The following is a 25241-nucleotide window of genomic DNA, read 5'->3' as shown; positions in this document are numbered from 1 at the left end:
CTCAACTAAATCACCACACCTTTTTCTCTTCTTCCTATACAGACTTAGCTTTGGAACCAAACCCTTCTGACCACCCAAGAGCAAGCACAATCTTCCTGAGCAAATTTCAAACAGCTGGTAAGACAATGCTTTTTTTTCCCTGAGAAAAAGAGTGAAAACTGTTTTTGTTTTGTGTATTATAGGAGGTATTTAGAAAAACTCTTACAGTGGTTTAAATGTTTCACTTTTTTATGTATTCGCTTGTCTTATTTTAATATGTTGATGATACAGTTTCCTTTAGTTGTCAGTGTTTTAGGGAGGAGAACACTTAGACTATCTGTTTATACATTTTGCCACCTCTTTATCAACATAGTCAACTGGCCACATGATTTAGATGTGGTCTATTTCTCCATGCTACTTTGTCCTTTTCCCCTTGCTCCGAAGAGCACATATGTTAAAGACAAATGATAGGGTTTAGGTCACAGTTAGGTTTTCATTTGATCAAATCAGAAAAATCAGTTGTTATATATGGGAATTGAGCCTTGTGATTTTGGCCCTGTTTTACACAGTGTTCAACCAGACGAGCCTATCTCACATCCAGATTTATGCTACTCAGAACTTTTAAGCTATTCAAAACTTTCTCATCCTAATGTAGTGCTGTGCCAGGGTAATAAGAGCAACATGCCATATGGGGTTTTCCAGAAGATTATCCTCAGCATGTGAAACTCATATAAATTTCCTGTGTCCTCCTTGTTTTAAGATGAGAATCAGAACCGTAGAATTTTTTGCACTCCTGCTTGCCTGCTTGTCTTCCTTAATGTTATGTTAAATCCTAGTTTATTTGCTAAAAAGCCATACGTGACCAAGTTTTTCAGTTGATTACGAGAGCAGGAATACAAGAAGTGAACATTCCATAATATTTAAAGTGAAGCAGCACAATAAAAAACGGAGGTTGGGTTTTTTGTTGTTGTTGTTTTGCTTTTTGTTTTTTTTCCGTTAGATCACTGGTTTTTATAAAAGGATATAACTCAGGAACAGCCAAATGGAAGAGATGCATAGGGCCAGGCATGGGGACAGGTCACAGAGCTTTGATGCCCTCTGCAAGGGTACTACGTGTTCACCAACCTGGAAGCTCCTGGGGTTTCTAACTTGCATTTTTCTAGTGTGTGTACTTGAGCCACTCATTTCTGGTTAGGATTGCTCTATTTCTCAGTTTCTTCCAGAGCCATGAGCTGCTCACATGTAGAGGGGCTCTGGAGACAGTAAAAGAAAAGCTGTCCCATGCCTGTCTCTCTCTTCAGCCTTAAGGAATCCGTGCCTGTGATGCCTGTCTGGAGTTAAAGGAGGCAATGTGAGCAAGAGTGTGGCCTAAGACCCTCTTCAGGCTTTTATTCTTCTGGCCTTTGTTGGAGCAAAACAGTTTTGTGTGCTGTAGATATGTTCATTTAGGTCAGCACACTCATTTTAAAATTTACGTTTAACATAGGTTACTTTCCAGTTGTGTATTTTTTCAGTAAGGTATTTGAGTAGGTTACCATTAAGTGGTTCAGGATGCTTCCAGAGATACTGGTGCGTTCGGAGATGAGTGCCTGGCCAGAAACTGGTTCTTAGAGTTGTCATCTGTAGATTGTGGTAATTAAAGTAAGCTGTGTGTAAATGAAGAATTAGAAAATACTCCTGGCTAGTAGTTCAGCTATGCAGCAGGTAAATTTTTTTATTAGCTAAGTTTCTCACCTGGCCTAATTTGCTTTGTCCTTTTCTTTTGTAAATGGGGAGTCTTTCATTTGTACCTAATACAGAATATCTATTAGGTCAAAAAAGTGAAACTAAGTTTTTAGATTTTATTTATAGGACTCATCTTGCTGGGTGATTTAAATTATATATTTTGTTGGAAATTATTTTAAAAAATAGAATGGAATTTTATCTCATTGTGTTATTGGTAATCCATCAAATAATTAGTGACTACTTTTATTTTTCTATGGCATTTGTATCAGAATTCATCAGTTAATTTTTTTTATTCTTAGTGCGGAAAGAGAGGAAGAGCGACCATTTAAACCATGTAAGTAAACAGTTGAAAAGTTAAGAGATTAATAGTTTGAATTAAAAATATGTCTGCCATGATTCCTAAAAATATGATGGATCCAATACTGTTAGCATGGACCTCTTTTTGGTAGATTTTCTAAATCTCTATTTTCCTAATTATCAAATGTATTCAGGAAAGTCTTTGACTTAGTAGTGCCCATTTTTTAAGGGTTCTGACATTTAAGTTAAATTTCACTAATATGGTTGTAGTATAAAGATCTGCCTTAAATTCTTTTGCCTTATTTTTTTGATCTTATTTTTTAACCAAAGTAATAAAAGTATAACAGGTAAGTTAATTTTTAGCACTGTCCATTGACTTCTTGTCATAGCAGGTGAAAGCTTAGCTTCTTCGGTCCACCATGACGTTATTTCCCTCCCTGTGTTCCCTCAACATGTATCAGTTTTTATTAAATCAGAATCAATGTTTACATTACTAGGACTCTGCAAATATTGTGCATTGCTGAGCCATATAGTTCTCTGACTGTGCCTCCTCCTTGTACACCCTTCATTCTTCTTCTTCAATATTAATGAAATTGGAGCCCTTCTGCACTTCTCTAGGATAACCCAACCCCCCTTTTCCTAGCCAAGGTGATCTCACACAGCCAAATGCAGTAAGTAGCTCCCTGCCCGGTCTCCCTGCTTTCACATTCTTCATTTTTTCTGTGGAATTAATTTCCTGACTATATTCACTTGCCTGTTTTCTAACAGCTATTTTTTTCCCCAAATGTTTTAACATTTGTCACATGCCTATCAAAAATATTTTCCGTCTACTAAGCCACATCTGTTCCATTTTTTTCTTGGAGACACTTTTCCCCAATCTTTTGTCTTCCTACTCCCATATAGACTAGTGTTCCCCTAGGCCTGCTCTATGCCTCTTTTCCTGGGATATCTGTGTGAAGTCATCTGGGATCTCACATAACTCTGCTCTCTTATGTTGGATCCCCTATGTCCTAGATTCTGTTTCCCTCTTGTCTTGTTATACTTCCTTGTTTTACTGGAGCACATTTTCGTGGGAAAAGGGCACATGGGCAGAAAGTTTATAGAGATCTAGCCTCTCTGAAACTCCTTCTATTTGATAAAGTATAGACTTCTCAGTTGAAACTAATTTTTGCAGTTCTAAAGACACTTCCCTCTCATCTTCTCATTTACACTGTTGCTCTTAAACCTGTTGACATTGTATGGTACATTGTACATTACCGATTTTAGTCATTTCCCCCCATCCCTTCCTTCTCGGGAACCTTTTAGTACCTTCCCTCTCCCTGGGATTTTGAAATTTCATAATTTGGTTTGGTATAGACCTTTTTTGTGTGTTTCTTTGATATTCTGGTTTTTTCTTCCAGGTTCCTATTATTCGGATGTTGGAAGTCTTAGACTTACCAGATCGCTAACTTTTTTCCCCTCCTGCTTTGCATTTTGTCTTTTTGTCCTGCTTCCTGGAGATTTCCTTGACTGTGCTCTAATCCTTCTATTGAATATATTGTTTTGTCTACCTTATTTTCAATTTATGGAGTTCTCTTATATCCTGTCATTCTTTTTTTCACTGATGCAATTTCAAGTTTTCATTTGCTCCTGAGTTTTTATCACTCCCATCAATTCCTTCTTCCTGTTTTGTTTTGTTTTTTTTTTAAAGCATCCTTATATTTTATTTTATTTATCTATTTTTTGGCTGCATTGGGTCTTGGTTTCTGCACGTGGGCTTTCTCTGGTTGCGGTGAGCTGGGCCTACTCTTTGTTGGGTGCGTGGGCTTCTCATTGCAGTGGCTTCTCTTGTTGCGGAGCACAGGCTCTAGGGCGTGTGGGCTTCAGTAGTTGTGGCTCATGGGCTCTAGAGCGCAGGCTCAGTAGTTGTGGCGCATGGGCTCAGTTGCTCTGTGGTATGTGGGATCTTTCTGGGCCAGGGCTCGAACCCATGTCCCCTGCATTGGCAGGCGGATTCTTAACCACTGCGCCACCAGGGAAGTCCCATTCCTTCTTCCTGTTTTGATCTCTTACTTGTTGGGGGCTTCCCTCAAACGTGTGATGGTCCTTGGCTGTCTGTTAAGATCTAATTGGAAGCATCACTTGGACAACTCGTTAACTGATGGGCCTCACTGCAAGGATTTGGGGACCACGCCTCTGAACTCTGAGCCTGCCTTGGGTTCTGTAAGACAAACTGGTTTTCTTGTTCCTGTCCTAGTCACTCTCTGTAGGTACCAAGGTTGTGCTTCCTCTGTTCTGCCATGTCAGTTACCACTCCTTTATCTAGTCTTTTCACCTTTCAAACATTAAAAATCATCTGCTGTTTATCCTGTCTTATGTATAGCTTTTTTAAAAAATGCCTTTAATTCTACTGAGATGATATCTGAAAGAAGGGGGAGAGGAAATAGATTTGTGGTCAGTCTACTCAAACTTAGATTTATTCTTTGAATATAGGTTCTGAGTTTGAAGTTTAATTCAATATAATTAACGATATTAATTCAGACAATATTTTTGATTATACCTATAATTAGAATATTATACTTTTCTACTAAGGCCTGGAGTATGAATTCTATTCAAACCACTCACCCTACCATATTGTCCATTAATGTGCAACATAGATGGAGTATTACGGACTTTTCAGTTAAAGTCATTGATTCTTAATAAACGTATCCAAAACTTGTGAAAAGGGTGAAGAAAAAAGTGAACTTCAGCTTTATTCTCTTTTTTTTTTTCATTTATATACTTTTATTTGGGAATGTTTAAATCAATACAGAGAAAACTAAATTTCAGAGACACTGAATATCATTAGTTTGGATATCATTACTTTATTATAAAAGAAACACGGAAATTATTTACAGGATGAAAGATTTCAGAACTTCAGTGGCAGCTTCACGTGATGCCATTGGGGGAACAGGTAGCTTCACGTGATGCCATTTCAATAGTGACTTATTTTAGTCGACATAGTTTCCAAGAATGTCACCATCTCTAAATAAGAAATAATCCTTGTCATCTAGAACTACTTTGGTGCCTCCATATTCTGGGAGAAGAACTTTATCTCCAACTTTCACACTAACTGGTTGAATCTCTCCACCCTTTCCTTTAGAGCCTGATCCAACAGCTACTACCATTGCTTGCAATACTTTTCCTTGCGATTTTTCTGGAAGCATAATGCCTCCTTTGGTTACAACTTCGGGTGCACTTCTTTCAACTAATACTCGGTCAAAGAGGGGAAGAAACTTTCTAAATGCCTGTCCTGCCATGACTCGGGTTGCCGCACTTCGTACTCTCGCTCTCTCCAGCTTTATTCTTTTAATGGGTTAAAATCAGAGGCAGTAGGCACAGTGGGAAGAGTCATTGGGTGGGGGCAGGATTTCAACAGGTACTTGACCTTTAATGATAAGCTTTGAGGGTTGTTACTTACTAGCCTCCTAGGTATGATTATTTTCTAGTCTTCACCATTAAACCTGAAGTCTACTAAGCAACCTTTCCCCTTATAAAGATTGTAAAAGTCCATGTATTTTGTCCTTAGTGCTGAATGAAGATAAATACTCTTCTTCAGTGACCAATTGAAATAATACCTATGAACATTAAACTGTCAGTAGTGTTTTTTGCTACTTGTTTTTTTTTTTTTGTATTTGCATTTTATACCCTTATGTGTGTCAGTGCAGTTTATTGAGGTTGTGAGCCAGCAATGGTAAGGCTTTAATCATCAAGGACAGTTATCTTAAATTTTCAAGCAAGATGAGAGGAAAGTAATCTGCTGGCAGCTAACATATCTAGGCTTTGCTCAGAGGCTTCAATTCTGCCATCCTTTAGTGAACACTAGATGCTGGAAAGTTTGAATAGTTTCAGGAGTAGGCCTGTGGAAGTGTTTCTTTTGTAGGATCGAGCCAGTAGACTGTAAGTTGCTGATACATTAAATGAGCCCCCGTAGGACTATAGACCACATCTAATTAAAAATTTTAAATGTTTTAGCAGTAATATTTCCAAAGACAAATCAATATACATTCATAATAGAAAAAAAAGTTTTTAATAGAGGAAAACAGGATAAATCGCACCCAAAGCTCTACCAACTAGTCTATATTTTGGTACATTTCCTTACTATTTTTATTCCCCTCATATATATAGATTTTTGGTCAGAATTGACTTTTATTACGTGTAGTGTATGTCATATTATACCCTAATAGTAGTGACCTTAAAAGATAACCTGCTTCGTTTAGAATCAAAGTATTTGAATGAGTGAATTTTCATTTTTCATGCTGTATCTGTTTTTTGAGATTCTAAAATTACACATTAACCAAATAGCTTAAGGACCATATCAGAGTTTTAGTTTAAAACATTTCTAGCTTGAAGGAGAAATTAGTCTTCCAAATAGTGATACTTTTCAAATATGTTACATCTAGAACTTTTTGTTAATAAGGAATAAGTGGCTTTGCATAAAGCATCTGAAACAAGCAAAATGGTGTTTTATATATGCCATTTGGATATTTCTGATTATTGGATACTGGCAATTTTTATTTAAATGCTCTGTATTTTAAAAAGCATCAACTAGATTTTCTCCCTGCCTCACCTTTCATGTATTTGTGGAGGACATTGATGGGAGAGTGTGACAGCATGGTGAAAACTGTTTGATATTAATAGGAGGAAGGAAGGCTCATCTGAATTAGTAAACAAACAAAAACCAAAAACAAAACCCAGCTTTAAAATTGTTTGTATTCTGTGGTATTAAAGAATGCTACTCTTCCTTCCAGTGGCTTTCAGTGATTGGGATTTGGTTATTGGCCTTACTTTAAGGAAGAGAGTTGTCCTAACATAGTTTAGGCCATTTTAGTATTTGACTATTGCCGTGTTCATGGGCTCTTCACAAATAAATGGATACTTCTAAAGTGTTTTAAAGATAGTTCATTCTCTAGAGGGTCTCAAAAAGTTCTTTGTCACCTATCCAACACCACTGTAGATAAATTCTCACGAATTTGTATCTTTAGTAAGATTTACCTCCAGTTGTAACTGATCTTAAATAATTTCTCAAACACTTGTTGAATCCTAATTTGTCCCAGATTCTGTGCTCAGTAGCTGGAGGTAGGAGAAGAATCTTCCTAACCTGGAGAAGCTTGTTTACTAAAGAGGGTGGTACTATGCAAGCAGCTGAGACCATGGAACAGTTGGTAAATTAGACGTGTGAGTGTGCAGAAAGCGAGAAGTGTTGTGGTGTGCCTGCTGGCAGAGGGATCCTAGAGGAAGATGGGGTCAAGCTTGCTGGGACAGGAGGAAGAAAAAGGCACTGCAGGCAGAGAGCAGCATGGGTGAGGCAGGAGGTCAAATAACACGTAGAACAGAATTAGTACAATTTTGAAATGAATGGCAAGTATTCTCTGAGGTTCTCACTTGAGTAATGTCATGGCAGTCTTACTTAAACATGAAGTGAGAAGTTAAATTCTCAGAGTTGTTTTATCCGTTTTTTTTGGATGCGAGAGAATCTTTAAGCAGTACCTTTTTGTCCTCCAGATAAGGAAGTTGAGGCCCAGAGAGACTTATGGCCCCCAGCTTTTTAGTGATAGAGCAGCCCTGGCATGCCCAGCCTCTGATTCGAAAACGTTTGTTTCGTCACACTGTCTCCTGAACTAATACATTTATTCTTGGTGTTCATTTACTGCAGTGAAATGCTCCTACATCGGTATCACATAAAGCATTACGTTTTATTGTAGTAAATGAATAGAAATAGGAAATCTCAGCTGCATTTCATTGCTTAAGGAAAAAACCCTGAAATCTTATTCTAAACTTTTTACATTATTATAAAGGTAATTTATAATAGGCGCTTGCCAGGTTTGATTATAGGTACTATATCAAGGCAGCATTTTATAACCTATTTCTCAAAGCTCGTCTGTGGAAGTCAGAGTATAGAGGTTTCCCATAGAGCTGCACATGATATCACACTCAGGCAGTTCATGGAGTGTAAGAAAAATCTTAATGCTTTATCGTTTGACATTTTAACCAAGGGAAAAAAACACACTTTATAGGTTTAACTTACTGTGACATTTTCTTCTATTTCCCTTCCCCTTCAGGTATCTCCAGGGCAGCTTACTAAAAAGTATAACTCATGCTCAACAATATTTCTAGATGACAGCACAGTCAGCCAGCCTAATCTTAGAACCACAGTAAACCGGTGAGTACAACTAGGTTGCCAAGGGCTGAGTGACAGACCCCCTTATCGCTAAAAGCATCCTAGCCATACATAATTTCATTCATTTGAATTGTCCTTTTCAGTGATCAGGTTAAAAAACTGGTGTCAACTATAGATTGATTTCAAGGACCTAAATATGAATTTTCAGTTTCCATTTTAATCTTAGAGCGCATGATAGAAGGGAAAGCCAGTTAGCAAATAAGAAATCCCAGAAAAAGTATAAATCTTTATTTGACGCATTTCTGTTGTTAAGCCATTGTTGAACATAATGAGAAAGAGAGGTACTTTTTATTGGCTATTTCTAGAAAAAATTATTTCTTTATGAGTTGTAGTCCTCAAACAATGTATCCTACTTTGGAAGCTACTCTTAGAAGAAGGAACAGCTTGTCCCCTACTGGCACCAAAGCGAATCTGCATTTAAATTTAATTGGATTTTGTCAGATTTATCCCACTGTGCTTTTTTTTTTTTCCTGCACTATTTCTGTATGAAATTTTACTTCTCTTTCCTGTCCCCCAAAGAGGGGGAGAATATATCAAACCAGTCTTTAGAAATACACACTCAAGCTTAATTTCTTTGTAGATGAAATTTGTTCAACTGAGGTTTTAACTTAATAGACACATTTAATTTTTGTTTATATATATAAATATATCTCCAACACACTGTATCAATCACAGCAGAGAACAATAAAAGAGGTGAGGTTTCGGAAACATGGCTGTGGTCAGGCTTATACTTAAGGAGACACGAACAGTGTCATGATGATGGAAACTATTCTTTAATTTCTGGGAGCACCTCATAGTCCACAATTGGAGATGCACTTTCAAAACACCCTAATGATGAACCTTTCAAGCTTATTTAAGAGAAAAAAACCAAACGGGATGCAGAGCTTCTTGCCTCCTCCCTCGCGGTTGTCCACGAAACATTAACATCTCCTTAGGATATGAATGTTGATTTTCCAGAACACAGTTTGGGAAATGCTATTTGAAAATATTAATGTCCTTATCCTTAATTTTATTTGTTGTCTTAATTTTATAAGCTAATTATATTTTTAATTGGTTTTTAATGTGCCAGCTTTTTTTTTAGCTATTTAAATTATCAGTAACTTCTACTTTAATTAAAGACAGCAAGTTCACAGTCATAGTAATGTAACTTTCCTCTCTTGCTTACAATAATAGTTGCAGTCAAATCATGTTACAGCAAAAACTGAGCCCCATCTCTAAAGTCCTGAGTTTGGGCACTTATCACATCATCACTGAATGTTTTTATTCAGCCAAGACACTGAATCTGTGGGTACAAAAACCACTCTACTTTGGCTAGAGTCGCAGCTTCTTTTGAATTCAAAAGAGTCTGATGTCCAGTATATAATTCAAAAGTACTTTGAAGGTTAACCTTGCTCAGGGACTTCCTTGGTGGTGTAGTGGTTAAGAATCTGCCTGCCAACGCAGGGGACACAGGTTCGAGCCCTGGTCTGGGAAGATCCCACATGCCGCAGAGCAATTAAACCCGTGCGCCCCAACTACTGAGCCTGTGCCGTAGAGCCCACGAGCCACAGCTACTGAGCCCGTGTGCCACAACTACTGAAGCCCACGCACCTAGAGCCCGTGCTGTGCAACAAGAGAAGCCACCACAGTGAGAAGGCCGCGCACCACGACAAAGAGCAGCCCCCGCTCTTGGCAACTAGAGAAAGCCCGCGCGCAGTAACAAAGACCCCATGCAGCCAAAAATAAGTAAAATTAAATAAAATTAAAAAAAAAAAAAAGATTAACCTTGCTCAGACAAGTAGGTTTCATCCTTTTTTTTCCCGACCTAGTCTAATTTTTGGAAGTACAGTAAATTTTAATTTGCTCTCATGAAGTTTTAAAAATGATCATTCATCACATTCATTATTGGTGAAATAAAGGTTTACTGAGAAAATTAATAGGGCCAATTGGCTTTTAGGAATGATTTTGAAAATGTTTATCATGGGGTTAGTTTTCAGTGGGGTAGTTGTTCTCAGTGGGGTAGGTGAGCCTTATTAGAATCACTTATGCAACTTTTCAAGATATATGTTTCTGGATGCACAAAGTCCACCCGCCTGCCCCCGCCTCCAAGACACAGTGTCTGTGTGTCTGTCTGTCTGTCTCTCTCTCACCCACGCACACACACCTTTTGACAAGATGGGGAATGATGTGAAGCATGATTATATGGACAAAAGCATCCCGAGTGATTCTCCGATCTTAACCCTAACTCATTCATCCCTAAACTTTGCTGCACGCTGCAGTCATCTGGGGATCTTTAAAAACAGTCCTGATGCCCAAGTCATACCCAGTGCCGGTTAAATCAGAACATCTTGAAGCAGAAGCCAGGCAGTTTTTAAAGCTTCTCAGATGATCCCAGTGTGCAGCTGAGCTTGGGAGCCACTATTTGGTTAGAGGGCAGGAGAAAGAGAACTGCTTCTGATAATTAGTGGGACCTTAGGTAAGTCAGTTTTAAACCTTGGTTCCCTTATCTGTAAAATGGGTTGTTTAATTAAATGTCATCTACGGTTCAGTGGTCCTTTCCATCATAAAACTTCTAATGCTGTGATTTTAAAATCAATTTGAAGATGAAACTTTGAAGCACTATAGAAGTATCCATCTTTGATGCTAACGGTGTTACAGGCCTTTATACAAGTGCTAAGATTCTATAGACCTAATATAAAATTCAGATTTGCCTTCCCTCAATTATTTTGAGTTTCATTTTAGACACTGAGAACAAAGGGGAGCATATAACTTAACCAGAGAACCCCTTTGTTGCCTAATATACAACAGCTGTGAATAACTTAGGACTATAGTAACTTAAAAAAGACTACCTAAGGACTTGTATCTATCTGTTCGTTAATACTTTATTTAAAATAATTTGGAAATACCTGTCATTAATAGTATACTGTGTAGTATTATGCTGTATTATTAGCACTGCTTATTTCAGGATAGCTAGACCTATCAGTTTTGTGGCTATAAAATTTTGCTATTAAATTTTCTAATAATTATGTAAAAGTGATTTTAAATCAATTTGGTATAGAGCACTTTTATTATTTACTTTTAGGGAAATAATGGAAAACGGATGGGTAGGTGGATAGCGAACTAAATCAACTGAAATGCAGGGGCTAACAAAAAAACCACACACACACACACACACACCCCCACACACAAACAACTACTATATGGCTTAAATTTAAGCATGTGTATAGATAGATATAACTTGTACAGGACAGAAGGTTTTGTGGGTAGAAGGACAAATGACAGGGGAAATATGTAATAATTTATATATTATAATAATCAACCAAAACATGCCTTCTAACAGCATATCTAGCATTTTGGGTCTCCTAATTTTGCTAAAAGCTGAAGAACCTAAAACAAGGGGGAAAGCACCCATGTGGTACTGTTCTGAATTAGAGGATTTCGGGGCCACTGGGCCTCTGGAAGGTCTTCCCTCCTTGCTAACCCCTTTTTAAAAATGTCTTCAGGCCTGATATGATAAAAATCAGTTATTACAATGTATTTTTTTTCCTCCACAGTATGACCTTAGCAATATATTACCACATAAAGAACAGGTGAGCTCTTTTAAAACCTATCTTGTTATTCCAGCTAATTAATTTACAAGGTATCAAGTTTAGTGTTAGGTAATAACTATAGATGTTACTGGCATAAGCTTTTATTATTAGAGTGCTTTTATTACAATATAGAAGTGAATCATTTATTTTTATCTTAGGACCCTTAATTCTTAGGTTACTGAGCATCCCAAAGAGTATTTGTTTATATGGGTTATATTGATAATTTACTGTATTAGAAATTGAAATTGAGAATTTAAAAAATTAAATCCATTGTATGTTAAAACAGGGTTTGCCTTAGCACTATTGAAATTTTGAGCTAGATAATGCTTTGTTGTGGGGTGTTGTCCTGTGTGTTATAGGATATATAGCAGCACCCTTGGCCTCTACTCACTAGATGCCAGTAGCACCTTCTTCCCTCCACATTACGACAACCAAAACTGTCTCCAGCCATGGCCAGAAGTCCCCTGGGGGACGAAATCACCCCTGATTGGGAACCCCAGTGTTTAACATAAGTCATTTTTTTTTAATGAATAATAACTATTTTCCACAACAAAAAATATTGAGAGAAAAGTATCTCCTTAATAGAAGGCAGCTGATTCTCATATCTATTCTGTCTTCAGTCATTTGTTTTGAAGAAACACTATGAAGAAGATCCAGCCGCTTGCAGATATATAGTTGGAAAAAGATGTATTTTTAAAGCCTTCAGATAATTTGGTATATTCTTTGATACTGTACCAAAAGTCTGCATGTGCTAGTTTCTTAAATTAGTTAAAATGGAATTCTAAATCATATCAATGAACTTGTAATAAATACTATGTTAAATTAATACCCATTGATCTGTCATGCATACTGAGTAGATCTTTTTACCTGTACCTGACTTTATAATATTATACGTTGGTCATTTGGAAAGTATTGGTTCACATTTCTTTAGACAGTGTCAAAAACTCACTTTTGTTATTAGTATCACCACCAGTCTTACCAGAAAAGTCTTTTCAGTGTTGAGAAGTTGTCAAGTTCACAATAGAAGGTAGAAGTTTTCCAAAAATCCTGATATTTTTAGCTTGATGGCTTGAATTTTATCATTGGCAACAAATAACTTTAGAGTTATTTTTCTTGAAGTGACAGGCTCACTTTGTTCATTTTTGAAAGAATGACTGTGTCAGTTGTACATTCAGATAACGATGGTGTTCGATGAAAAAAGTGTTTCAAATAAAGATGATGTTCTATGAAAAAAATGACTTACCGCCAAGTCACAAGTACTTTTCCTTTAACACAGCCATATTTCAGTATGTAAAAGTGCTTAATGCATACTTTCCACTTATTCAGAATATTAAAAAGAAGGACCAAGGTTTAAGAACACTATTAATTTTTACTCTTTTATCAAGGATGTTCTTAAAGCAGATTTTTAACTGCAAGTGGCAGTGACTAATTGAATGACTTCTAATTCAGTTTGGTACCACTGCCTTGATTCATGCTCAGAAACCAGCAGTTTTACCCACTTTTGCTTTTATACATCCATAGCAAATGTCACACAATGTGAAGGGCAGGTAGTGTCTTAGTATTCTTATAAAAGCAGTTTTGACCTCTTGGGCCTCCTGAAGGAGGGGATAGGGGAGAATCCCAGAGGCCTGCAGACCACATTTAGAGAACCGCTGTTCAAATGAGCGCAGTGTATTAGTGTGGTGAAATTTTAAATTAAAAAGCCTGGTTTCTTTTAAAATAAAAAGACAATTACATTTTTAACTCAAACTATTTAAAAGAGACAAGAAGAAATACACAATAAGAATATAAAGAACTAAAGAGAAAAAAACGGGAAAAAACCATGAATCTCATATTCACATTGATTGAAGTTAGAAGAATTTATTGCCCACCACCACTGCTTTATAAAATGTTCTTGCATATTCCAGTGTGAGGTTAGAGGAGTGAAAATATATTGGTTTACTAGCATTGCCTGTTAGGGAGGGTCAGTGCTTATAGAGGCAACTCTGGCTGGTTGTTGTAGAAAAGAGTTCACGGAACTTGATGTGCTGAGTAAAAATAGGTCAGGAAACCTTTCTAAGGGTGGAATCCAGGAGAAGAATTTATAAAACTGTTTGCTTTGTTGAAGGTTAAGCTTCCTCTACCCCTCTCTCTACTCCTAGCAGATATTTTACTAAGATAGTAACTCCTGAATTAATTTTTTAAATGCACATTCTTATTTTATAGAGATGCAGATAGATCCTTGGATATTTTTGATGAGAGATTACATCCACTCACAGTAAGTGTCAGTTTTATTGAAGTGGTATTTTTCTCTTATACAGTTGTGTTTATTTCATGCTGATTTGCTTTGAAATTAAGTACTAGAAGAAAATTACTTCCTCCAGCTCGAAGTCAAATTCATCTTCCTTTAAGTCTTCTTCCCCACGCCATGTTGTGTCTAGTCATTTTCCCGAAGGCGTGTTGTATAAGGGGTTGATGGATATGAACCGAGTTGCACTTTGTATGAATAGTGAGCAGGTAAGTAAACATACCCAAGTAACAGAAAATGTATCTTTTTAAAGGATGATTTTCCATAGCATCAAACAATATAAATATTTGTAAATAAACCTAATATGATAAGGCCTCTAAGAAGAAAATTAGAAACCTGTTTAAATTTTAAACGAATTAAAATGACAAAGTTTTAAAATTCACTTCTTCGGGTGCTCTGTAGCCACACGTGGCTGGCGACTGCTGTACAGGACAGCACATCCTTCGAGCCTTATGGTTACAGGACACTGGAAATGTGTTTTCAAAGTTGATTACAGAAAAGTATGACATATGGTGATCAGCAAGACTTCTGAGCCTAAAAATATTGGGTTGGCCAAAAAGTTTGTTTGGTTAGTGAATATATTGTTCAATAAAATGCTTGGTGAAAATGAAAACTGTGTCTTTTATTTTTACTTAAAACCAAATGAACTTTTTGGCCAACCCAATAGTTTACATTTGGTTAGAATTCTGTGGGGAGGAACGTGGAAATACATAAATTTTCTGCGGTTGTGCCTGTATTTTTCTTTAATGAATGGTGGTGAGTACTGGATCACTGTGGTATTTTAGGATCCCATTGTTTATATTTAAAAGACTACAAGACATGTCACCCAACCAAAATTATTTTAAGGGGCACGTGGGCCCAAGTGTGAAGACTGCTATCTTAAGGGTACTTTTAAGTATTTTTCTTCCATGGATACATAGATTGCATTTTTTCTCCTTTCAGCGAGAAAAGATTCCAGAGGAATACTTCGAGCATGATCCTGAACACAAAGTCATTTACAGATTTGTTCATACTCTTTGTAGTGCCGCACAGCTAACTGCTGAAAGTGCAGTAGTAACTTTGGTAAGATATTTTTTCTTTCATAAAGCATCTGTAGAAATTTCTGTCTTGTACACATGGTATGGTCCTGTTTTTCCCAAATGAAAGTAGGTTCCTGAAATGATCATTAGAACTTTATTAAGAGAAACCTGTCAAAAGAAAGTAAAGTATACACATTTGAGCTTTAATAATCATTATGATTTAAAATGTTGCCATTGCTTTTCTCATCACAAAACAATTGCTATTAAAGGCAGCAGGAGAGATTTCTGGTTTCTCCTTCCACACCTGAGGGGACACATGCATGCACAGTGCACACGCGCACACACAGACGACGCATGTTGTGGTGGTAGGGCGGGGCAATAACTGAACGCTCTGGTCCACAGGCAGAAACAGGTTCCGGGTAGTTTGAAGCTGAGTCCCAGACTGTACTGCCTAGGCAGTTCTGATGTGTGTCCTGTTTGAGAACTACTGCCCTCAGTTCTCTGTTCCTTGGATAATGGATAATGGTGTTAACCATCCCTGCTGTCCTCTTATTGCCTGCATGTGAAGTTGCCCAGGACTAGGGTGCCAGTAGGACTTCAGAAGGCTTTACTCTAGTTAGCCTGCTAAGCTACAGCTGTGTAAGGACCTTTTTGTCATCCATTCCTAATTCCTATGGTAAGATTTTATCATTTGAATAATAAATCATATTCAAGTGAGAGGTAGTTGGGATTGTTTTACTCCTCCCTATAGCAAACCTGTAGGGGGGAAAGTCAGCTGCGTGGTCTGCAGGGAAGGAATACTTAGGCCACTCACTGCCTGCTCCTATCAAGGCAGAATTTAGGACAGGAGGCTTGTCCTTTTGAAAAGAGACCCCTCAGTGGGTACTGGATCAGACACAGGCCTTTTCTTGGAGCTACAGGCCACTTGGAGTGCTTAGCACATGCTTGAGAGAGGCAGGAATGGTGCTTGCATATGGAGAGCTAGGAAATGCAGGAAGGAGAGTATTTGGGTTGGAAGAGGGGCATTTCTTTGTAGACAAGTTAAGCTTGATGTACCTGCGAGACAGCAGAATGGCAGTGTCTAGTAATCATTTGAATATATGGGATTGGAGCATGAATCTGAGCTAGAGGGAGGGAATTAAGTGTAGCTGTTCAAATGCAGAGAAAGTATGTAAAATAAAAAGTGGGTAGAAGATAGATCTGTAGGGACTGTCAGCACTTAAGGGACAGATCCCCAGAGGAGTGGCTACAGTGGTAGGAAACCCAGCAGAGAACCCTAAGAGACACCAGGAGAGGTTCAAGAAGGAGAGTATGGTCCAAACGCTAAATGCTACCAAGAAGTTGCTCATGTCATAAATACCATGTCACTGAATACCTACTCTGTGTCACTTTTCTACATGTGGGGGGTGGAGGAGAGAACAAGTTGGATAAATAAAGTTCTTGCCTTTATGGAGCAAGTGTGGAAGACGTCAATTTTTTTTTTTTTTTTTTTTTTAATCGGAGTACAGTTGATTTACAGTGTTGTGCTAGTTTCAGGTGTATAGCAAAGTATAAGTGTTTTTTTTTAATGAGTGTTTTTTAAAAGATGACTATTTCAAGTAGTGGTAAAAACCATGAAGAGAAAGCAAGGTAAAGGGATAAAGTGATTAGAGGGGCTTACTAGAAAGCTCAGGAAGAGCCTCTTTAAAGAGGTAATGTTTGAACCCAGGACCTGGCTGAACTGAGGAAGATCAGGTACGCTGGCATTACGGGCAGAGGGGACAAGTGCAAGGCTCTGAGACAGGAACTTGTTCTGTGTGTTCAAGGAAAAGCAAGGTGGCCATTGTGATCCGAGCGGGGAATGAGGGAAAGAGCATAGGTGATGAGGTCACGGAAGGACAAGGCCGTACCGGACAGGGCCTCGTAACTTGCAGGCCACGGGAAGAAGGTATTTGTTTGATGGGAAACCTCTGGCAGATCTGGAGCAGGCGCATAAAGTACTCTTAATTTAAGAGGCTCTCCTGGCTGCTTTGGGGAGAACAGACTGTAGTCTGTTGGGAGGCAGAGAAGTTAGGCAGTGGCAGCGATACAAGTCAGAAGTGACAGACAGAAAAGCGGTCAGGGTACCAGTGAAGGTAGAGATAACAAGAAGTTCTAACAGATTGGAGCAGGATACACTCAAGTGCAGGTGTTTGGTCTCAGCGACTGGGCGTGTGGCAGTGCTCTTTCATTTATGAGGGAAGGCCTGGGGAGTGGAGCTCTGGGACAAAGAGCTCTGGGTGGTTTGTGTGAAGGCACCGGTGACCACGGCAAGAGTAGTCTCTGTAGAGTGGTAGCAGCAGGAGGCTGACTGAAGTGGGTTAAGGAGAGGATGGGAGATGAGGAGCTGGCCTCAGCCCTGAGGACGCCGTCGAGGGGCAGTGGGGGACAGGCTGGGGACATGGAAGCATTCACACTGGAGGAAGCCTCTGACAGAGAGGGAGAAGTTGTTCAAAAAGAGACTAACTGTGGGCACAGTGCTCTGCAGAAGTGAGGTGGGATCAACTTCATTCATAGGAGAGTTAGCTTCAGTGAAAAGAAAGAAATCTCGCTTCCTCCGAGACAGGAGGGCAAGTGGGATAAATGAATATCGGCACGTGTACCAAGTTTGCCAGTACAAAGGTGAGAGGAAGTTGAGAGATTGCCAGTGTCGTTTCAGTGCCTCTGATTAGTCCCATAAAGTAGAGAGTTGAACCTTGCGGGGAGAGTCGTTCTTAGGGTACTAGAGAGTGCTGAGTTCTTTGGGGAATGGGAGCCGAATTTCACTAAGAACATATAATCTCAATACCCGTGTTTGAAAACACAGTAGAGTTTGGAGGGCATGGGCGAATCTGAGCTGTCAATCTGATAACCCTTCAGAGAGTAAACAGACTCTTTAAAACTGGACATTTTTCTTTTTGTCAAATGGCATATACACTCTTCTACAGAGGTAACAACAAATCACAGCTTACCTCTCTAATCTTTGCTCAGCTGTTAACTCCATCCAGTTCTTTGTAGGGTAGACATTTGATACATGTGAAAGAAACCATGAAATCATCTCACAAACCGGCAGGTTTAGAGGAGCCCCAGGGATACAGACACAGGCAGGTCTTCCCACCTTAAAACCAAAAGAATTGACTAAGCTGCAGATTATGTAAGACAGAAATGAATAATGAAATGATAATGGAGATGTGAAAAATTGGGGATATGAAAAGGACTACCCTTTGTATGCATGTGTGTTCCTTAAAAAGGCACTAAAATATGGGAATACTTGCCAGCTGTCAAGCCCCTTTGTACTGCCTGTCCTGCTGTGCCACGCAGCAGCCACTGGGAGGCTCTCTTGACCACCCGTTTTTATCTTCAAGTTCATGCCACAAAAGGACTGGTGACTCTGAAGAGAAGGTAAAGATGTGCTCAGTCTTACCAGAATTTTACACACTCAAGCGTTATGTAAAATCGCCATGCAACCACCACCAGTCTTGTAGTTAACATTGCACGTGATAGGCACTCAAGCATTTACTGAACAGCTGAAGTCGACACTGGGCTGTATGTGCTGCCCTTGACAAGTGGGAAGGTAATAACACAATGCGTGTCTTTAGAATGCCCTTTGCTGAGATGTCCTTTCATTCCTGTGACCAAAATTGGGTTGGAAATTCACACGGGCAGAGTAGAAATATCAGACTAACAGAAATATCTGACTTACAACTGTGACCTGGCCTCTGGCCTTGGCTTGGCTGAGCAAAGTCTTTGTAGAACCTAGGAATAAAAGGGGTGTCAAAAAGAGATGAAATCTGTCATTCCTAACAATTCTTATCACAGCACTTAAACTGAACTAAAATCAAAGATCAGTGCTCTACTTTTGCAGGTTTACTTAGAAAGGCTTTTAACTTATGCTGAGATCGACATTTGCCCCACTAACTGGAAAAGAATTGTTTTGGGAGCCATTCTTCTTGCCTCCAAGTTTTGGGACGATCAGGCTGTATGGAATGTGGACTACTGCCAGATCCTCAAGGACATTACAGTTGAGGACATGTGAGTTTGTAAGGTTACCGTGAACTTTCTAACCATTTTCCAATACCTCATTTGCTCTCATAAAGTTTACATTTTTAAGAAATGTTACATTTTAAGAAAGGTTACCTTGTGCAGAGAGCTGAAATAGACATAAAATTACAGACTTCTTTCTATCTAGCTGTAGTATAACAATTTGTATTTCCCCTCATTAATTGGTAGGTCTTGATGTGTTATTGTTGTAATATTCTGCTTGATAAATTGAAATTATTTTTCTGGTGGTTTTTGCCAAACATTTTACAAGCTCACTACCAGAACAACATGGTACAGTCAGTAACTTGACAGCTTTCTTAAAGCTGTCTACCAGGTCCAGTCCATTTTTAAGGGGCACATGCCTGGTCTTTGAAGCAAGTGGCCACTGTTAAGGTCTTAGGGCCTCTAGACTACTGACAGGTTATAATTTCAACCTGAGTCACACATTGTGTATTTGCTTTTGCTGGTCTTTTTCTCCTTTTTATCTGAGGTTCTGTTGTTACAGAAACTATGATGTACAGGTAGCCACATATAAAGGTTTCAGATCCCTGTGTTCCTGTCTCCTCCCCTAAAGTCTGCTGAGTTAGGAAACACCTACCTCTCAGGTAGTCCGGGAAGCATCCCTGGGGCCTCACCCAGGGCACTCAGCAAACACAGCGGCACTTTGTGGGGCCTTGAGTTAACTAGGCAGGTTCTCCTCACGGATGGCACGCTCACATGGGCATGAAACGCCAGGCTTCCAATCTGGCTCTGGTGAAGGGCCCCAAGGGTGGGAAGCAGGATGAGCCAGAGAGGTAATTCCAGCAGACTCTCGAAGTGCCCGCTTGACAGTGAACCTGTCTTTGTGGGTGGCATTCAGGAAAATGGGAAAGGACACCTCTTGATTATATTGGACAGCAGAGGCCGATCAAGATGGCAGGCAGGGGCAAGAGTTTGTTTTTGTTACCTTTGCCCCTTACTCTAGATAATTCACAATTACCAAAGTGCATATTTACAGCTGAAGCGAGGAAAGTTGTGACTAAGAGAAGGGACCAGTGACTGTCAGTAGCTGTCAAAGTGGCTTTTGGTGAAAATGCCCACTTTGGTGATCATGTAAACCAGGTGGTCATGGTGATATTGCTGGTAGCAATCTTAGCAAACAGTGTAACAGCAGATAATGAATTTGAAATGAATAGAAGTACTTTGGGAAGTTGCAGAAACTAAAGTGACGTTGACCAACACTATCATCAGTCTTTAAACTGGTCCCTTGAAGGAAGGAAAATTTGTAATCGTGAACACCATCCCTGCCATGATGGCAGCTGAAATTTTCTCAGAATCTGCAACTGAGCTGACTGGGGCTCTGGTTCCAGGTACAACATCCGAGAACATGCAGGGAAACGTGTGGGTGTTCATAGACATTGAGCCCAGGAGCATTGGCGGCACTGTCCAGCTATGAAGAAACTAATTCTAAACAACGCTTTTCTGTGTAGAACGGAGAATCACCAGGAGTTATGTTTATAATAGGCTGCTTTTGTTTATGATCTTTGGGAGTTGGAAAGCATTACAACAAAGTGTTTAATACACATTTGTTTCATCCCTCTGCTGTTGACTACTATTTGTAATGGTCTCATTTTGAGTCTGAATTGAAAAATTGCTGTCTATCAGCTTTTCCTTAAAACTTTCTAACATCTCTGTGTCTTGTTAAATATATATTTCCCTTCAAAAGAGTAAGTTAAACTGAGCAGCTGCTGTTCAGACAGTTTGCTGCGCCTGTAAGTGGTAGGCTCTTCAGCCACCTAGCCATTTAAAAACAGCAAAAAACACAGAAGATGCATATTCTGTAGGCATAATGCTTTTCTTCAGTGATTAAAGCTCTATTAATAGACATGTTAATCCTATGAAGTACTGTATTTCCACACAATTAAAATGTATTAGTGGAGAAAATATAAAAGAGATAGTGAAGTGCATTTATTCCTGTAGTAAATTAAGTCCTGATTAGCTGATTATCAAAACATTATCTGATTTACATTTCTATAGACTTCTGGCCGTATGAACAGGAAATTAATTTTGGAAGTAGGTTCAGTTAGGTTTAAAGTTCAACAAATGAGAAACCTCATTTCTGCTCATACTCTGCTCTCCATACAGGAGAACATGGAGCATTTGTTGATTTATCCAATGGATAAAATATTAACACTTTAAAACCAAGAAACCAAATGTATTGTAAAATAAGCCACTTGCATGTTTGTTTGGGTATTTATCATTTTTATATAATCAACTCTCTAAAGTGATTGCTGTGGAAAGTGGTAAGATTTACTCTAATTTTATATTTATTTACTTAAACATTTGGCAAGCAAATGGCTGGATATGGTCATATAGCAGAAGCCTGCTCCCAGCACTCTACTTTCCCACTTCATTGAATTCGCCCTCTGTGGGCGTGTGCAGTCTGTCCTGGCAAGGGGCGGTAGGTCTGAACATTCTGGGCTGCTCTCCTAACACCGGGGGAAACAACTGCTCTATCAGAGGTCGTATCGTAAAGTGGGTTTAGTCTAGCTGAGACATAATCTTACTGCCTTCCTCAGCTTAAAAAGTGCATCCTGTCCTGTCATGGTGACGACAACTCACCCTAGTAAGGTTTTAAGGTGAACAGAAACTTGCATTATGCCCTTTGACACAGCCCCATGCACGGGGTGGGGGTGGGGGGATTCCCTTTCCCATCGAATGTAGCTTATTTATTTATTTACTTGAGATGAATCCTTGTTGCCTCAAGAGTTTTCCCCCCTCAGAGATAATAGCAGTGGCTCTCGAGGGACCCATTTGTTGCCATGGTGATGTGCCCACGCCTTGTGTTGGCTCGTCTTCACCTCATTGAGCCCCTTCCTGTCCTCAGCCCGGTGAAAATGTCTGCAGGTTCTTCAGAGCTAATAAACAGCATCCATCATTCCTTTCATCTGATCACTATAGCGGGGCCTTGTGAGTGAGTGTGGAGCATGAATCGTACAGCTGCACTAATGGAACTCTGAAGAATGAGCCCCTGAGTCAGCAGCATGAGTGCATAAGAGGGCCATAACCTCTTCCCCCTTGTCCCAGACTCAAAGTGCTGGGACGCAGAAAGGACCACAAATAGCTGTACCTTGTTTGAACATTAGGGTATTAATCCAGCTGGGTAGCCATTATTTGTTTCAAAACAGTATTTAGAGCCATCCTAGTAGCTCAGAATGGTATTTTTGAAGATAGCCCAGTTGACTAAAATTGTCCTGTGTTGCTTTTGTCTTCTCCTCCTCCCCCAGGAATGAGATGGAAAGGCACGTCCTGGAGCTACTTCAATTTAATATGAATATTCCTTTCAGTGTGTATGCCAAATACTACTTTGACCTTCACTCCTTAGCAGATGACAACAACCTGAATGTTCTATTCCCTCCTCTTAGCAAAGAAAGAGCACAGAACTTAGAGGTAAGGCTGTGAAATCACTAACTGGGGTTTTCTGTCAGCCACTGAAGCCACATCTGTAGCTAAATTATATTAAGCAGTGATTAGGAAAATGGAAAGCTGTTAACAGTTTGAAGAGCTTATTGACCCGTTGGCCTCGTATTTCCTGTGTCTTTTATGGTTTATACAGGGATCCCACATTATAAAAAAAAAAATTGTCTCTTCTGTAACCATAATTCAGAATACTTTAAATCATATTTAATCTGTTCTTAATGGTTTTCCATTTGAACCTCTACACTTACATATAACCATACATGAATAATTTCTTAAAATTGTATCCCTAATCATATGTACCTACATAATCTACTTACCACTCTTAACTGTCTTTTTTTTTTTTTTTAATAATTGATGTTTTGGACTATTTCTACTGTCTTGATATTTTTAATAAATAAATAAATGTATTTATTTATTTATGGCTGCATTGGGTCTTCGCTGCTGCACGCGGGCTTTCTCTAGCTGCGGCGGGCGGGGGCTGCTCTTCATTGCGGTGCGCAGGCTTCTCATTGCAGTGGCTGCCCTTGTTGCAGAGCACGGGCTCTAGAGCGCAGGGTCAGTAGTTGTGGCGCACGGGCTTAGTTGCTCCTCGGCATGTGGGATCTTCCCGGACCAGGGCTCAAACCCGTGTCCCCTGCATTGGCAGGCGGATTCTTAACCACTGCGCCACCAGGGAATTCCCTCTTAACTGTTTTTTACTCAGCTTGCAGTTCGTGTGTGTGTGTGTGTGTGTGTGTATGTGTATCACAGTTCAGTCCCATGAGTTTATTAGACAAAGCATCCGTGGCTAACCTGAGAGACCTATACTTGGAAGGTATAATGTGGATTCAGATACTGGCTGTAGAAAGTACATGAGTTTTTAATATAAATGGTAACGTACATGGAACAAAGTAATACTTATGGCTTATGAGTTTTGGTGGGTATACAGCAAAATTCACAACTGAAATGAACACATTTAAAATTGATACTTTCTGTGGTACCTTGGTGGTACTTTAGAATAATATGTTTTTCTACCATAATTTATGTGCAAGTGAAATAGCACCTTTCAGCGCTTGTCATTAGACCTCTCCTACCTTCAGCACATACCTACCTGATTAAAATTTTCTTAGAGTATGTAATAACTAATGAAAACTGAATAGAAGTTGAATAGCTGAGTAAACACTGATTTTGCCCAAGTGTATGTCCATTACGTTTAAGGATCACATGTGTAGGTAACAGATGATATTGCTATTAGGAGCCTATCATTAGGAACCCAATTTTTAAGTAACTCTAAGTTATTAGGGCAAGTTACCCCTTGCCCCAGCAATCTAATCATAGCCCTTAAAGGTTATTACCTTAGGGAATTGTCAGTTAGTGTAGATATCAGCTATCCAAAGTAGCAGTAACTATGAACTATCTAAACGAATGTAGATGTGTGGCTTATCAATGATGCTTTTTTTGTTTTTTTAAGGTCCGAACATTTTTTTTTCCCCCTAATTATACCTATGTTCTACCTGATTGACTTTCCTAGGCCATTTCCAGATTGTGTGACGACGAATACAAAGACGTGTGTAGAGCTGCTATGAGAAGGTCTTTCAGCGCTGATAGTTTCATTGGTATTCAGCGCTCCAATGCCATCCTCTCTTAAGGGAGAAGTGAGGGGTTGTAACATCATAAACCCCTCGAAACAAAGACTGGAGAAATATCACCTCTCCTGCTCAGAAACCAGCAAAGTTAGTATTTTCACCTTAAAGAAAGACATTGAATTCAAGAGACTCATGGACAAGCGAAGATTATGCTCATAGGAAAGAACGGGACCTCGTCAATGTAACACGCTCTTCTGTCCTTTTTATTGTAAACAGAGTTACAAAAACCACTCCAAAGCTAAAAGCTCCCAATCCATGCACAGATATCTGCTCCCAATCTACGCACAGTTATCTTATAGCTGAGAACTATGTAAGGTTTTTTAATTAATAGCTTAAATTTTTAGACTTTAAAGACACTAACTATATAACTTCTGTTTTTCTTGCCTCACTGTCCCATACTGCTGCATATTCCTTTAGAATCAGTGCAGTATTACCATCAAAAAATGGGACTCCAAAAAAAAAACAAAAAAAGAAAAAAAAACAAAAAAAGAAAAAAAAAACAAAAAAAAACAAAAAAAAACAAAAAAACACAAAAAACAAAAAAAAACAAAAAAAACAAAAAAAAACAAAAAAAGAAAAAAAACCAAAAAAACAAAAAAAAACAAAAAAAAACAAAAAAAACAAAAAAAAACAAAAAAAGAAAAAAAACAAAAAAAACAAAAAAAACAAAAAAAACAAAAAAACAAAAAAAAAGAAAAAAAACAAAAAAAACAAAAAAAGAAAAAAACACAAAAAACAAAAAAAAAACAAAAAAAACAAAAAAAAACAAAAAAAGAAAAAAAACCAAAAAAACAAAAAAAAACAAAAAAACAAAAAAAAACAAAAAAGAAAAAAAACCAAAAAAACAAAAAAAAACAAAAAAAGAAAAAAACAAAAAAAAACAAAAAAAAGAAAAGAAGAAAAAACAAAAAACAAAAAAAACAAAAAAAAACAAAAACAAAAAAAAGAAAACAAAAAAAGAAAACAAAAACACAAAAGTAAAGAAAAAAGAAAAAAACAAAAAACCAAAAAAAAGGAAAAAAAAGAAAAAAACAAAAAAACAAG

At 38.5% G+C, this 25241-nt stretch overlaps 2 protein-coding genes across 2 annotated transcripts in view; one reads left to right on the top strand and one right to left on the bottom strand.

The window, feature by feature from the left end:
- LOC130708759 (cyclin-Y-like protein 1) overlaps positions 1–24513 on the top strand; it is a 33784-nt gene extending 9271 nt beyond the window's left edge. The window contains exons 2-8 of the mRNA XM_057551955.1: positions 43–117; positions 2004–2038; positions 11734–11769; positions 14999–15118; positions 18938–19104; positions 22380–22542; positions 24083–24513. Of these exons, the coding sequence (XP_057407938.1) occupies positions 43–117; positions 2004–2038; positions 11734–11769; positions 14999–15118; positions 18938–19104; positions 22380–22542; positions 24083–24199 (713 nt within the window). The 3' untranslated portion in view covers positions 24200–24513. The remainder of the gene's footprint in view (positions 1–42; positions 118–2003; positions 2039–11733; positions 11770–14998; positions 15119–18937; positions 19105–22379; positions 22543–24082) is intronic.
- LOC130708758 (10 kDa heat shock protein, mitochondrial-like) lies at positions 4956–5336 on the bottom strand. Its single transcript, XM_057551954.1, has one exon. The coding sequence runs from the start codon at positions 5277–5279 to the stop codon at positions 4971–4973; it is 309 nt and encodes a 102-aa protein (XP_057407937.1). The 5' UTR covers positions 5280–5336; the 3' UTR covers positions 4956–4970.
- Positions 24514–25241: the final 728 nt, after the last annotated feature.

Source organism: Balaenoptera acutorostrata, chromosome 8, assembly GCF_949987535.1.
Source record: "Balaenoptera acutorostrata chromosome 8, mBalAcu1.1, whole genome shotgun sequence".
Lineage (NCBI taxonomy): Eukaryota > Metazoa > Chordata > Mammalia > Artiodactyla > Balaenopteridae > Balaenoptera > Balaenoptera acutorostrata.
Note: the sequence above shows the minus strand (reverse complement) of the source record. Positions and strands in the feature narration are given on the sequence as shown.

Bases quoted from the DNA above. Each gene is read 5' to 3' on its own strand.
- LOC130708758 (XM_057551954.1), bottom strand. From the start codon at position 5,279: ATGGCAGGACAGGCATTTAGAAAGTTTCTTCCCCTCTTTGACCGAGTA.